General features: G+C 48.3%; 3 protein-coding genes across 3 annotated transcripts; 1 reads left to right on the forward strand and 2 right to left on the reverse strand.

The window, feature by feature from the left end:
- Nucleotides 1–599: 599 nt before the first annotated feature.
- On the reverse strand, nt 600–4,911 carry K444DRAFT_646529 (mitochondrial carrier; the record flags this gene model as incomplete). The annotated part of the gene is made up of 7 exons (XM_024885208.1): nt 600–812; nt 862–1,615; nt 2,350–2,354; nt 2,590–3,261; nt 3,316–3,698; nt 3,753–4,241; nt 4,389–4,911. The coding sequence occupies 7 exons, from the start codon at nt 4,909–4,911 to the stop codon at nt 600–602; spliced, it is 3,039 nt and encodes a 1,012-aa protein (XP_024731159.1).
- Nucleotides 4,912–7,225: 2,314 nt separating this feature from the next.
- K444DRAFT_699999 (uncharacterized protein) lies at nt 7,226–8,289 on the forward strand (the record flags this gene model as incomplete). The annotated part of the gene is made up of 5 exons (XM_024888004.1): nt 7,226–7,488; nt 7,539–7,566; nt 7,608–7,851; nt 7,901–8,190; nt 8,254–8,289. 5 exons carry the CDS (start codon nt 7,226–7,228, stop codon nt 8,287–8,289), a joined length of 861 nt encoding a protein of 286 aa, XP_024731160.1.
- Nucleotides 8,290–9,325: 1,036 nt separating this feature from the next.
- Nucleotides 9,326–11,380, reverse strand: K444DRAFT_635005 (uncharacterized protein; the record flags this gene model as incomplete). Its single annotated transcript, XM_024883820.1, has 2 exons — nt 9,326–10,120; nt 10,169–11,380. The coding sequence occupies 2 exons, from the start codon at nt 11,378–11,380 to the stop codon at nt 9,326–9,328; spliced, it is 2,007 nt and encodes a 668-aa protein (XP_024731161.1).
- Nucleotides 11,381–13,500: the final 2,120 nt, after the last annotated feature.

The following is a 13,500-nucleotide window of genomic DNA, read 5'->3' on the forward strand; positions in this document are numbered from 1 at the left end:
CCCACCAGACCGAGAAGTCGGCTCACGCAGACCTCGAAAACTACAAAAGCCACGCCCGACCACAATGATAATGAGCAATCATGACCTTTCTATGTTACAAAGATCGCATACGGTATGAGTGTATGAATGGAGCAGGGGAGCGGTACTCGGTGTAAGGGGGAGCTCTTCCATTCCTGTGCGTTACTAGGGGAATAATGGGACTTCGCAGTTCACAGGCGTTCTAATTACCAAGCGTTGCTCTTCTTGCCTTTGCTTGCTCTCTGTTTATGGAGGAAAAGTGCAGCGGTCTTTTATGCGGGTTACTATCACTGCAGCTCACAAGCACGTTTATGAATGAAGAAGGTTTCGATGTGCTCATCTCTTCATTATTGTTGTCAAGAGCTGTATGTATACCCAGTCTACCCAAATACTCGAGATTCATACAACCGTCCCAATGCAACGCCGATGCCCCTTCGCCATTTGTTTTACATCCATATCTTATCCAAGAGTGAAGTCGGTGCCGTTATACACAGAAGCGAAGTGAAGTGCTTTGGTACCAACGCCGAAGTTCCTTCCCAGATATTTTACAAGGTTGCCCTGATTCTCTTTCTATTGCACATCTACGATGGTGCATGTAATAGCTTTAATATTCCTTCGTACATCCCGAACATGATGGCAGCGCTGGGGACGGTTCTTAAGAGGTGAGGTGTGAGGCCGCCGTACATGGCTACCATGCCTTCTTCTTTCCAGATCAGCTTGAAGCATTGGACGAGGCCGGTATATTTGAGGTGACCGTTTTCAGTAGGTGCTTGACGAAGACGTGTGCGTGCGACCTAGGATACAATTAGCTTGATGTTTGAAGGATGGAAGGGCGAGGCTCACCTCATGAGGGTAGGTCGCAAGAGCTGCAACAAGCTTCGCACCGCCAGCAGCTCCAACATTGCCAGTCCATTCCAAAGTTCTATCCCAAATATTCTTCGGCCGCCCACTGAGTAGGATTCGTTCTTCTCTCTTCGCCAAGGATTTCTTCATCTGCTCGTAAAGTACCCATTGCAGCGTGCTCTCCGTTACACCCAGATAACTCGCGCTCATGCCCTTATACAACCCTCGAATCCCCTCCTGCCCTACGACCTGCTTTATACAATCCCACGAGTTCCTGTACTTCCTGACAGCTACGCCACCCGTCTTCTCCACAATATTCTTGTCCAGCTGTAGCCTCGTCTTAATCAACCAAATCGGATTCGTAACCGTTGATGTCACTATTCCTGCCAGTGCAGCCGCACATAAAACAACCCAAGCAGATTCCTCCCCTTTGTTTCCATAGTCGGCGATTATCCTCTTCCCATTTCCAACGACGAAGAAATTGATTGATCGGGCGGGCACCACTCCAAGAAGATTTGGCCCGAGTCCCTTGAACAGTGCCCGCCATCCTTCAACTCTGTGAACAGAGCCCAATATTTGGAAAGTTTCGCGGAAATGTAGGAGCCCGCTGCGGAGAGGGGAGAGGTGTGCGTGTGGTGAGATGCCTTTCATAAGACGAGTTTGAGCGAGCTGAGCTTGGTAGAAGTCGGATTGTAGACGCGTTTTTAGGACATCAAGAGGCGCCGTCAGTGTTGCTGCTGTCATGCCACCAATTCTGTGAATGAAATGTCAGCATCGCCTGAAAAAGGCAGAACGGAATAGGTGCCTACCCTCCAGCTACAAAATGCGCCCATGACTTCGCAACCGGCGCAGGGCGCGCTGCTATCGAGGTAGCATATCTGGTCTGCGGAGGTCTAGGTTCACCCGTCTCCCGCGACTGAAGAAGTTGTGTGGAGTTGAGGGGATTTCTAGGCTGGAGATCAGGCGGTGCTGGACAACTTTTGGTATTCATGAAGGGGTTATTCCGAGAACACTGGGTTCTCCAACGCGAGCAATCGAAGGAAATGAAATGGGTCTTAAGAGGATTCTAGTTAGGTATCATGTCATGGAAGTGAAGATTGTCGTTGGACGTATTCGGCGTGAGTGAGATACCCCAGGTGAAAAAATGTACAAAATGTTTGTCCAAATGACGATTCTCTCACACATGCGAGTCACGATGAAATTCAAGCCAGGCGCGGGAGCTAGCGTGCCAAAACGCGCTAATCAGAATAGGGGCTTTCGAGACAGCCCCTTTAGAAGCTCGAGCCCACGCCCAGAGGATGAATTCAATACCGTCTTGGAACTGATCATTGCAAAGCTCGTATGATTCGATACTAACTAAGTTGCTGCAGCTTCCCCTTCAACGCCGAGAATCACGCACTATGCTCCAGCCCGAAGAAACCCCCAAGTTTTTAGGAAAAACGTATGCGCCATGCTCTCGCAACCAAGGAATTAGGTAGATAATCATACAGAGACTCTTGTTGAAGAAGAGTCACGGCAAAGGAAATAGCCATCAATTCCCAGGAAATACCGTTAGAGTATCATCTGTAACTCGTCGTTTCATATCTTTGCGTGGACCTATTTTTCGTCCCCGCCAGCAACGCTGATCACACGGATAGTACCCTCACTTGCAGCTCGTGGTCCTCCTTTGGTCGGACGCACACTTCGAACCACATTCTTCTTGGTGCTCCGCTTTCCTAGACTCGAGACCTTTGCCTTTCCACGCTTAGGACTTCCATCTGTTGCAACGATGGTCAAGCTCGAGTTTCTCGAGGAGATCTGGGTCTTGCGGTTGCCGTAAACCTTCAATGAACTGCCCTTCATTGTCTTCTTGATGACTCGCTTTGGTCCGACGGCCCGACGAGCGTTGAGAAGCTGAGCAGAGATAGTTCTCTTAACAGCCTTTGCAGCTCCTTTCGCCATCTTCATGCTCGCCGACGAAGCTGATCTCTTGAGGCCCTTCGCTTGCTTGATCTTCCTCTTCTTGGGACTGCGCGAGTTCTCCCTATCGTCTTCATCCCCACCAAGAAGTTCCTTCAACTTTCTCTTTCCTGCCTTCACGCCCGCCTTCACGGCCTCCTTGATGCTTTCTTTGACTGGAGGCTTAGGTTTTGGTCCAAGAACACCTCGGCAATTGTCGCTACCACACCGGCACTCCTGAACGTTCTTGGCAGAGAAAGGGTCAAAGTTGTAGTCGTAGGTCAATTCCTCGCCAGTCATGATGGGTCCATCACCAGCAAAAAGGGCCATCCGCGGCTTGCCTCCAACAATCCATTTCACCATTCGGCAGTTGGGTTTGCAAGAGTGGTTGACAAAGCGGGCAATGCTTCCTTTGGTGGCATCAATGATCATGTTCTGATCGAAAGACATCAAGTAGTAGCACTGCAAATGAATAGATTAGCCCAGTACCTTTTTCACCCATCTATGGACCCTCACCTCATTGTTCTTGTAATCTTCATTCATTCGTCGATCACACTCATCTTCAGTGATAATCTCACCAGTGTATTCAACAATGATTTGATGAGCATCAAAGCAACGGTTAGTTCGAACACCATAACCACGGTCCTCGGTCTTGATGACTTCAACTCCAATTCTGTACTTGCCACCACCTTTCCGACGCTCTTGTAGATCAGCAAATGCACGGTTTGTGCACTTGTCACGGCCAGCTGCACAGTTTGTATCATCACACTCATAAAGCATGATTCTGTTTTGACAGTCTTCGTCACAGCCGCCTTCCGGCGTGCAAACACACTTGGATGAAAAACTGTCGAAAAGACTTGACTTCTTCCACATGGCTGCAGCGTCGCCAACAAATCGGTCTTGTAAATTCCATTAGTACAGTACATGGACAACCACATAAAGTGGATACTTACTACTCGAGGTTTTCCGCCACTCATCTGGCTTCGGTTGTCCGGGGGGAAGTGGTGAGCACACATCGAAAGGGAGTTTGAAGTGTCTTCCAATGTGCAACAATCGCTGGCCATGCCACATGGGCAAAGGCATAAACTTGTTTGGTTGGTAGGGTGTAGCATCAACAATATCTTTCCTCGTCTTACCGGACTGGTCGGCAAACCAATCGAAGTTTCGGTGCTCTTGTCCCGCATAGAGGCCCTTGTTGAGCCAAACCTTTTCTCTCTTGCCATCTTTGAATTTTGGGGGATCTGGCCTCTTGTCGGTTTCCGGTGTGAGTTTCTTCTTCTCCACAGCCACTTCTTCAACCTTCTTCTTCTTCCTTGGGGGCTCTGCTATAACCAACTTTCCATTGCTCCACACCTCGTGTACGACAGGCTTCGTATCGATTTTCGCATACTCAGGAGTGTCTGCCAGATTTCGCAGCTCTCGTTTGGCCTTTGACAGTCCAGCTAGACCATCTTCAAGGGTCTTTCGGCTTCTCTTGCCCAACACGCTCAGCTTCTTGGTCAGGCTCTCGATCTGCTCGCCGGAGGAGCGGGTGGACCGCCGTCTATCCAGGTCTCGTTTGGCTGATTTTTTAGGACTGCCTCCCAGACCAATCTGGCTTCTCGATTTCGGTAATCCCTTGACGGACCATTGCAAGTCCAGTGCTTCAATCCCGTCTCGCACAAGTCGGTTCGCATCCTTCTCTACGGTCTCGGTTGACGAATTGTTCGATGCCAGTGCACTAACAAGTGTGTCGCCCGATATAGTTCTTCTACGCGACTCAATGGCTGACGGGTCCTTGCTGTACTTCTTAGGAGCATGTATCGCGGTGCCGCTGAGGACCTTGACATTGTAAGTGCCAATGCTGGAGCGGGCACGGCGACTACGTTCAGTAGACGGCTCCGCAGATGCTCGTTCGTTTGGTTCGATATTCTCGAGCTTCAAAGAGGTCGAGGAGATGCTGACGCTGTCACCAATGCTGGTTGGGGGCGTGGAGGACGAGGATTGCCCAAGCGGGGAGTCGTCGACGGTGATAGCACTAAGCAGAGATTCTGACGGCGAGGCACGCGTCGCACCATCGCGAGATGTTGGTCGAGACGGCGATCCCATTCTTTCTAGGAGAGTAGAGAACATTGCAACGCTTAGAGGTCGCGTTGCATAAGAGGGATTGTTGTGATGAACGCGAGCAGAGGCAGTAGCGAGATGAAAACGGCGATTGCTTATTCGTCGTGGGAGACAGGGAGGCAGCGGGACTCTCAAGGGACTACTGGATCCGTATGTCGCGAGAAGCAACTTCAGTATAAAGAGTCAAGAAGTGTAGAACAGAGCTCTCAGACCGCAGATCAGATATGGGCAGGGAATGCGGCTGTGAAGGTCTTGTTGTTGTGGTGGGGAAGTGGAGGGAAGGAGGTGCGAGCAATAAAAGAAGTGGCTGGGGCCAAACAATGAGAGACGAGCATGCCTTTGACGAATTACACGGAGCTGCCCGTTCCAGAGTCTCCCGAGGGAGGGCTCACACTCGAATCAAATATAATTCGACTTTTACTCTTTTGCCAGAAAACTCTACGGACATAGTCAAGACATTCTCCTCGCCGGTTGTCCCCCTTCCAATACCAAATTATTCCCAAGCTCCTACGTACATTTCCCAATGATGCAGCATCGAGCCTGATCCATCCGGACAGTCCTTGTGCCATTCTTGAGCTTTGGATTGCGTGCTCCCCGGTTGGGGTGCAAACGGGACACATGTGAAGTATTAGTAGCTGCGGGCACTATACAACTATTGCATCGCCTCACGAGAAACTGAGAACTGTTGATTCTTTCCCACTTTGTGGGTGAGACATGCAGATTCCATTACCAATTGCGGCACATCTACAAAGTTGACATGTTCAGCAGGTATTACGCGTGTCCTCAAGAAGGTGTGGCCACTGAAGGACGACGAAATGTGTGCAAAACTATGAGTGTAGACGTGTGAAAAATATACCGAGTGTATCTTCATGAACAACGTTTGTGCTCGTCATAACTAACCACTGAACGGTTTCAAAAGTGGTGATTTGTGTTTGAGTAGGGGGCCTCACGCCGTTACGACACTTGAGCATTATGGCAGCCTCGGCATTGGGGAGTGAAATTGCACCACCTCAGATGTTTCCCCAACACAAAAAACACTGGTAAGATACTCAGACCGTCCTAGATTCATGTTTTAAAGTCTACCGCAATTCAATGAACTCTTCCGTTGGATTTCCGGCCGGATTGGTTGAGAGGAGAACCAATCTCGTGCGGCTTCATTATCTCAGGTCAATGGGAAAGTGAAAAGCATGATGGTGTTCAACAGAGCAGTCTGTATTCTTATTTCTATGAGTTTAGGTATCTGCCAATTATCATGTTTTGTTTTCCAACATGACGGGCGGCTGTTGAGATTGTCAGGTACTTTATGGACGGAGCTTCGGCTACGAGGGCCTCGTCAGAATCCTGAGCTCCCCGTGCTGAGAGCCAAGCAAGATTCTATAAAGTCCCTGATTATACCTTAAAGTATTTCTCTCCGGTTGGCGGAAATGTAGCAGCTAAGTTTGGACTGGACCCAAAGACCTATCTTGAATTGAATTGCCTAGAAACACTGGGTGTGCTCGGCTGAGTTTAGTTGGAGACGCTGGGTTTTCGATATCTTCCAAAATGACGTGGAACATTGGAGCGACACTTAAATGCACAGAACAGAAAGTTTCGAGCACTTCAAAAACTGCCCCGACAAACTTAGATTTGAAGATGTAGCAGGGCGGAAGATCATTTGAAGTGTTTCGCTGCTTCCTGTAATACTTTATAAAGATAGGAAGTCGGCGATCACTTTGATAATTTCCACTTTTGGGACAAAACTTATCAAAATTGAGCCAGTAGCAAACTAAGAACCTCTTCGAAAGGTGTGGCTTCATTCAAGTTCAAATGATTGAGCTTATTGGTGCATTGTCGGTCATGGCTTCGACAAGCTAGAGGTGCGGCGGAAGTCAGCCCGCATTTAAATATCCTCACCGCCAACTCGACCAAGTCAAACCGCTAACCAATGTATCAGAAGTCTAATGAAACAATTATCTCCGAGTTTCAAGTGTGACGGACTAAGGCCACAAGATCTGGTCGCTTTCATTGAGAATCTCGTGAAACCCCTGACTTCGCTTCGTTAACGGGTGATGAATCTGGCCATAAGCGGACAAACAGCGCACTTAACGACGAGCAGCACATCCACTACCACACGGATAAAACATCATTGGTGTCTGCAAAGCTCGCAGGCTATCGTACGATTCAAGATGGAAATTTATGCTTAAGCACCCCAGATGGCGATACCTTCCCCAGTGTTCTTCGAACGCTTTCACAAAAACGCAAGTGATCTCAACTCAAAATACAATCAAAGAATAATTTGCTGTCTCAAACCTCCTAAGAGCGATAGTGACGCTAATGTGTCAGTATGGGCCTCTCCGCTATGGTGGAAATTAAAGCTGAAGTTGCTCCAGATGCTCTTCCTTTCCTGATTTCCAGCTTAGCTGCTTTGACACTTTACTTGGATGAAAAGCAAACAGGGTTCTCTCTAAATGTTGCCAATGCCTCGGGGGATATTTCCTTTCACTTTGATTCTCCAGCTCGGCATGCATGGGTCGCTCTAGGAGGTGGAGATAAAATGAAAGGAGCTCTTACGCTCTTCGTATACCTTTCAAAAGACAACAAACGCAAGTATTTTCATGCTGGGGGATTCTAAAAAGATAGCTAATACATTCTTGAAGATTCAACCTTCAGCCTAAGGTTGTCAATGTAAGAGTTCTTTGCTTCATTTAGACCACTTTCTAATCAAGTATTCAGAGGAGATGTGGAATCAACCCACTCCAAAGATATCGATGTTAAAGTTCTCGATGGCTCAAGCATTCAGAATGGCCGAATGGTTCTCAACGCCATGTGTCAAAATTGCCGCTCCTGAAATTGAAGCTCGCTCAATGTCTCGTCCGTTGTTGAACCTTGGATGTACTTTACGCTTTGGAGCAATAGCCAACCTCGTGTCTGATTCGGTGACCGCAGATGTAACCCAGCATTCTTTCTACGGTAGAAATTCTCCAATTCTCTCCATAAATTTTGCTAATTGACTTTGCAGGCAGGTTTACAATGAACATGGTCCAAGCAACTGGCCCAGGAGGAGTACCAGCAGTTGTTTCCGTCTCGTCAGGTTTTACTTTCGAAGGCGAAAAGTACGTCAATGACGAAGACTTTGTTTCAATGACACACGGATACCTCATGGCTGCGTTGGTACTTATCTGCACGCCTCTTTTAATGCACCATCTTCTCTCCGGCGCCAGATTACGGTTGATGAACTACACCTTCTTCATTCTTGTTCTACTCACTGGTTGGGCTTTGGGGATTTTTGATTCCAACATTTACGATTGGGTACGCTCGAGAGCTGAGATGATTCTGATCTCAACACGGACTCCAGTATGACACAAACTGTAGACTACAAGACTGGTCATCAAAATATCGGACATGTAGTCATCCTCTTCCTGCTCATTCTGGCAATGTGGCGTATCTTACAACACACAAGATTTTGACCTGATTGCAGCTGGCTTGTTCATGGTGGTACCGGGCTTGGAGGGATCATCTGGATCCTGTCCCTTGTTGATGGTTTCTTGTCAGCTCACCCCGCGGAACATTAGGTAGGTGTACGGAGCCAATGAAGATCCAGGGGAATCAAACTTGCTTACTCGAAGAATTTTTTCCACGGTATCTACACAGGTTGCATTGTTGCAGCGCTTGTGGCAGTCCCGTTGATGTGGGTTGTGAAAAGGAGACAGGACAGGAGCGAGTGCCGAGCAGCACGTAAAGGATCCTAATGGGGCTGGAATCATTCCCACAAACGGATCATGAGGACTGGCAAGCGATGGTGAACATATGCAAATTTTTTCGGATGAGCGAGCGTTGTTGGAAAAGGTGTAAATAAGCATGGCGCAAAGGGTTCTAGGGATTAGACAGTTTTTGGAGGTGGGTTGGAATTTTTTTTTGTAACATAGTGGGGATAATGAATAGAACGACTAATTAAATGCCCCCACTTGGTTCGGGACAACAAACGAAGATTCAGATCTGCAAAGAAGTCAAGTGAATTCTGAGAGTAAGATAAATTGCGCGATGACCACTTGACCAACGATTCCGACTTCACCACCAAATCAGCAAAGATGGAAACCGCGCAATATTCGAGCATATGTTTGCCACAGCTTGGTCAGCATGTGCTATTAAATAGTAGAAAGTAACTGGGTATCCCAACTGCCAAAGATATACACATACTACCCCTTTTCCTTGCCGTTCCTATCCCTCCCTTCAGTCTTTTCCCTCCACTGTTATGATACAAAGAAAGCCAGGTCGTCAGACCGCCACTCTCAGGATGTCATAAAAACACATTAACCCGAGCCAGACTCGAACTAGAAAATATCCAAGAAGCCGCCCATCTTTTTATAATAGAAACAGCAATCGCTAAAAGGCACAGGACAAAATTGATAATCGCACAAAAGTAAAAGGTAGAGGACCCTTTTCATCATCTGGATCCTCTTAGGGCGGAAGGACCCTGGAAAGATCGATCGGGACCCTGAACGGCTTGCATCTCCATCGCCACACCAGCTCCTCCACCCTGTACTTCTTTCGTAAGAGGGGCAACGCGCTTCCCTCTCCTTTCGCCAAAGCGTTGATCCCCTTCTTCATATTTGCGCTTGAAGTGAAGGTAGGTCGGTGGCCGAGGCCTGCAGAGAACCACCCACCAGTTTTTGAGAATACTTCCTTGTGTGAAAGGTCTATGTCGATCTTTCTTAAGGAATTTGTGGGAATTTAAATACTCTCTTGTTGTCTCTCCTCGGGCCATCAGGAATAAGTGGTAAACGAACAGCGCCATTGGATAAGGAGTAGCAAGAGCGGCGTAGATGACCATGGCGAAGGGGACACGGAAATGGTTTATTGAGGATCCAAAGGAGATGTGTTGTCGGTGCATGTAGACGAGGATCTGGGCGAGATTTGCACCCAGGACGAAGAGACCCAATATTGTACTGAAGGTAAGGAATGTGAAGAAATATCGGTAGTTTCGGCGTCCGACGCAATTGTTGATCCAAACACAATGGTGGTCTTGGGTCTCGATACAGTTGTCGCAAATTCGACAGTGGTGACCTCGAGGCGGACGCCAGATGTTGCAAGTTTTGCAGTATTTGGTTGGCACTTCCATAGCAGCGGTGGAAGATTGTGCGGACTTGATCATGGTCCAATCGTTCGTTGGGGGTGCCAGTCTAAGAGGGTCTTCGTTCTCGTCCGCAGGCGGCATTGGATGAAGATTTCGAGGAAGAATCTGGCAAAGTTAGTAGGGAATTGAGCATGTAGATATCTAGTAGCTTACCCCAGGATCTGAGACCGAAGCATGAACAAAAGAAGATATGCAGATATAAAAAACATATGCAAATACAACGGGTATCGAGGGTGAAATATTGTGCCAGAACCATGACGCAGAAAATACAAAGAAGAGAACTCCGGGGATAGCAACGAACAATCCTGTGGCAATGTTGATTGGCTTTTCCCGAGTATTCTGGAGTCGACCTCCCAACCAGAATACAGTATTACCAGTAAAGTATTGGTGATTAGCGCCAAGCTTCTGCTTTGGAGCAGGTTTAGGCGCGTCGATTGGTGTCAAACCAGGTGAAGATGCAACGGAAGATAACTTTTCCCTCCCTTGCGTGCTGCGATTAGGGCTATGCGGAATAGCATCACCTCTTGTTGGTAATAGAAAGCTGGAGCGGAAGGAACGTGGTGATTTAGATGGAGTTGGCAATCCACCTCCATTTTTATAACTCTTATCAATGGTAAGACTGAGTCCTTTGGCATTGGCAAGATTTCGTTGGAGAGGTCGTACGCTTTCAGACAGACTTCCGGTAGGGTGGTGACCGTGTGTAGGACTTGTGTTGGCCGTCACTCTTTCCATCGTCTCTTGTTCCGTCATCTCAGTCCCTCGAGAAATAGGACGAGTTCCATCAGCGTCTTCGCCATGTCTAGCCGTGTGATTCGAGTTGACGCTTTGCCTGGCCACACTGCTCCCACCCTCCGCAGATCCATCTTCACTCATACCCTGCTGCACTAAGGCAGCCGGCCGGGTGCCTCCACGCTGTGCTTGAAGTCGTTGGGAACTCATGGGTCGGAAAAAGGCGTGGGAGGTCAAGGAGGGAACGTGAGTTCGACTTGTAGCACTCTGTGGCCGCGCAGCGGTTGAACCAGAGACACTACCAAGTGTGCTCCCTCGTTGCGTGGCATTGGAGGAGACGTAACCTCGTCGGGACGGAGGCGCTGCTTGAGGCCATGCACCTCGTTGTGACGAAACCCCCGTATTCGGCCTTGAAGTTGTTTGTATGCTTCGCCGCTGACCGGTACTTTGAGCAGTAGATGTATTTGCCGGATCCACGGGGTGTTCTCCTCCATCATCTGAAGCAATATCGCTCATTCGCGAGGACAGTATACTTGCTACATCGCCAGCTTCGGACTGGGGGGCAACCTCTGGGTTTGGGTTTGTACTGTTATTCGGCGCATGCGGCGTCGTGGTTGAAGTGTCTCGAGAAGCCATCGCCACAGCTGAGGACCTGTCCTTCTCTTCCAACGAGTCTGCTATCTCATAGTATCGCTCAGACCGTCATGACACGCGAAGTAAAGGCCGTGTTTTTATTGGCGCGCGGAAGGTCGAAGTCGAGAAATTAGATTATGGTAAGGGACGAAACGGAGGTTGATTATTGTGACGTGATGGATGAATCGAAGGGGTAGAAATTGTTTCTTGGAAAAGAGTGTACGATCTGAGGGTCGATGTGTTGGAGATCTCGTCGAAGAGTTCGGAAAGCTTCTCTGCCAAAGGGGAGGAGCGCTTGGACGCTTTCTCAGCCCAGTCTGGAGATGTCGAAGCTCAATCGGGTCAGAAAAGCCAGGGTCGTCAAATTAGCACCGAATAAAAAACCAGTGGTGCATAAATTGTACAATTTCAAGATGCATAGAAGGAAACGATTATGACGTTGCCTTCCTGTGTGATGGGCTTCGAGATCATGCAGCACAGAGGGAGGGCATTCAGGAGGAGTTCAAGTCACGAGGCGGTTTGGGCTAAGGGGGCTATTGAAGCTCATTAACCGCGGCCCTGTCAGTTGGCAGGCCACTGACAGGTAAAGCAGCTGGACTATGATCTGTGCTCGAGTAAAAAAAACTTTGGGACATGCATCAAAGTATCTTGAGTTGCAGGTGCAAAGCCCGTTTTGCCGCCCTTTCGATTCTCCGTGGCTGAACCTGGAAGGAGCTTTGGATCACGTGAAATTACATAAACTAATCCTGCTTCCGAGCCTTTGAACCTCACTATCGTACCATCGATCCGAGCTCTCCCAAACGTCAAAAAAGCACAACTTCAATCCAGAATGTCAGCACCAATTGCAAGAGCTGCTACACAAGCAGGCAAGGCCGCCGCTAAGAGTGCGGAAGGCAATGTATTGAACAAGGGAGCAAAGAGGGATCCTGAGTTATACGTATGACGAGCTTCTTCTCTCAAATCTCCCACGGACTGACCACTCCGTAGGTCCTCCTCGCCGTCATGTCCGGAGCTTTCGGACTCGCAGGATTCTATTTCGGTGATTAATACCATCCCAAACCTTGCACAGCGAGCTCAATTGACCATCTTCCAGGCCGCAAGCCCACATCTGCCACTTCAGAATCGAAAGTCAGCATGGTCCAAGGCAGCATGCCATGGCAGACCGACAGCACTAAAGGTGACGAAGCCAGGGAGCATTTCAAGTACCAGTATGGATGAACGGTCAACTTTTCGGGACAAGTAGTGTTGATACTCTGAATAGATACCACCCTGGCGGAGATCCAAGAAACCCCCCGAAAGATGCCCCGAGCGCTCTGCACAGCGTCATTGTGCCCAATGTCAATCTGCCAAAGGTAAGCGATACCTTGTTGCTAGCCCCGGCTCAATGGAGAGGAACACGGTTGGGATGTTGTGCCCAGGAAAGTGGGGCCAGATCCTTGATTCCGAGTGAGAATCATGAGAGGAAACGTTTTGTAGAGAGAAGGCCAGCATTGATAGACGAAGCTAATATCATATATCCAGGAGCTGCATGACAAATACAACAAGTGGGGCAAGGATGGCTATTAGAAGGGTGCAAAGACTGAACATTAGATGGGCCATGGGAGGAATGTGGAAGGGTGTGTATTGTAGATAACTACCGCGAATTTCCTTCTTGAATCAGAGAACTGATTGATCGTACACCGAAACGAGTTCGCAGCATTGACCTAAGTCTATCACCAGTTGCAAAATTCCTCTCTCCAGAATTATCCGCTCCGCTCAAGTAAAGCTTGCCATGCAGCTTGTGAGTCCGGCATATACAATTGGTAGCCCACAATCGGAATATATTAGAATGTTGCTTGCGACCTTCAGAATTCGTTCAAAGTAATTTCAACTGCGAGAGTGAGATCATACGGTATCAAATCTTTACTGCAACTACTAAGAAAAAATGTCCCAGCTTGTCGAGTACAATTACGGAAAGTTTTTGTTCTGCCCACACAAAAAACTCTAGCTTGCGATAAATAATACTAGGAGTATAGACACTTTCTAAAGGAACATATCATCCTCTTACAGGGGAAGCTTCAATACCATCATGGAGAGAAGCGGATAAACGTTGTTCCTCCCGCCCTCCATGGATCCGCTTTACC

This window comes from Hyaloscypha bicolor (assembly GCF_002865645.1).
Source record: "Hyaloscypha bicolor E unplaced genomic scaffold K444scaffold_136, whole genome shotgun sequence".
In the NCBI taxonomy this organism is placed as follows: domain Eukaryota; kingdom Fungi; phylum Ascomycota; class Leotiomycetes; order Helotiales; family Hyaloscyphaceae; genus Hyaloscypha; species Hyaloscypha bicolor.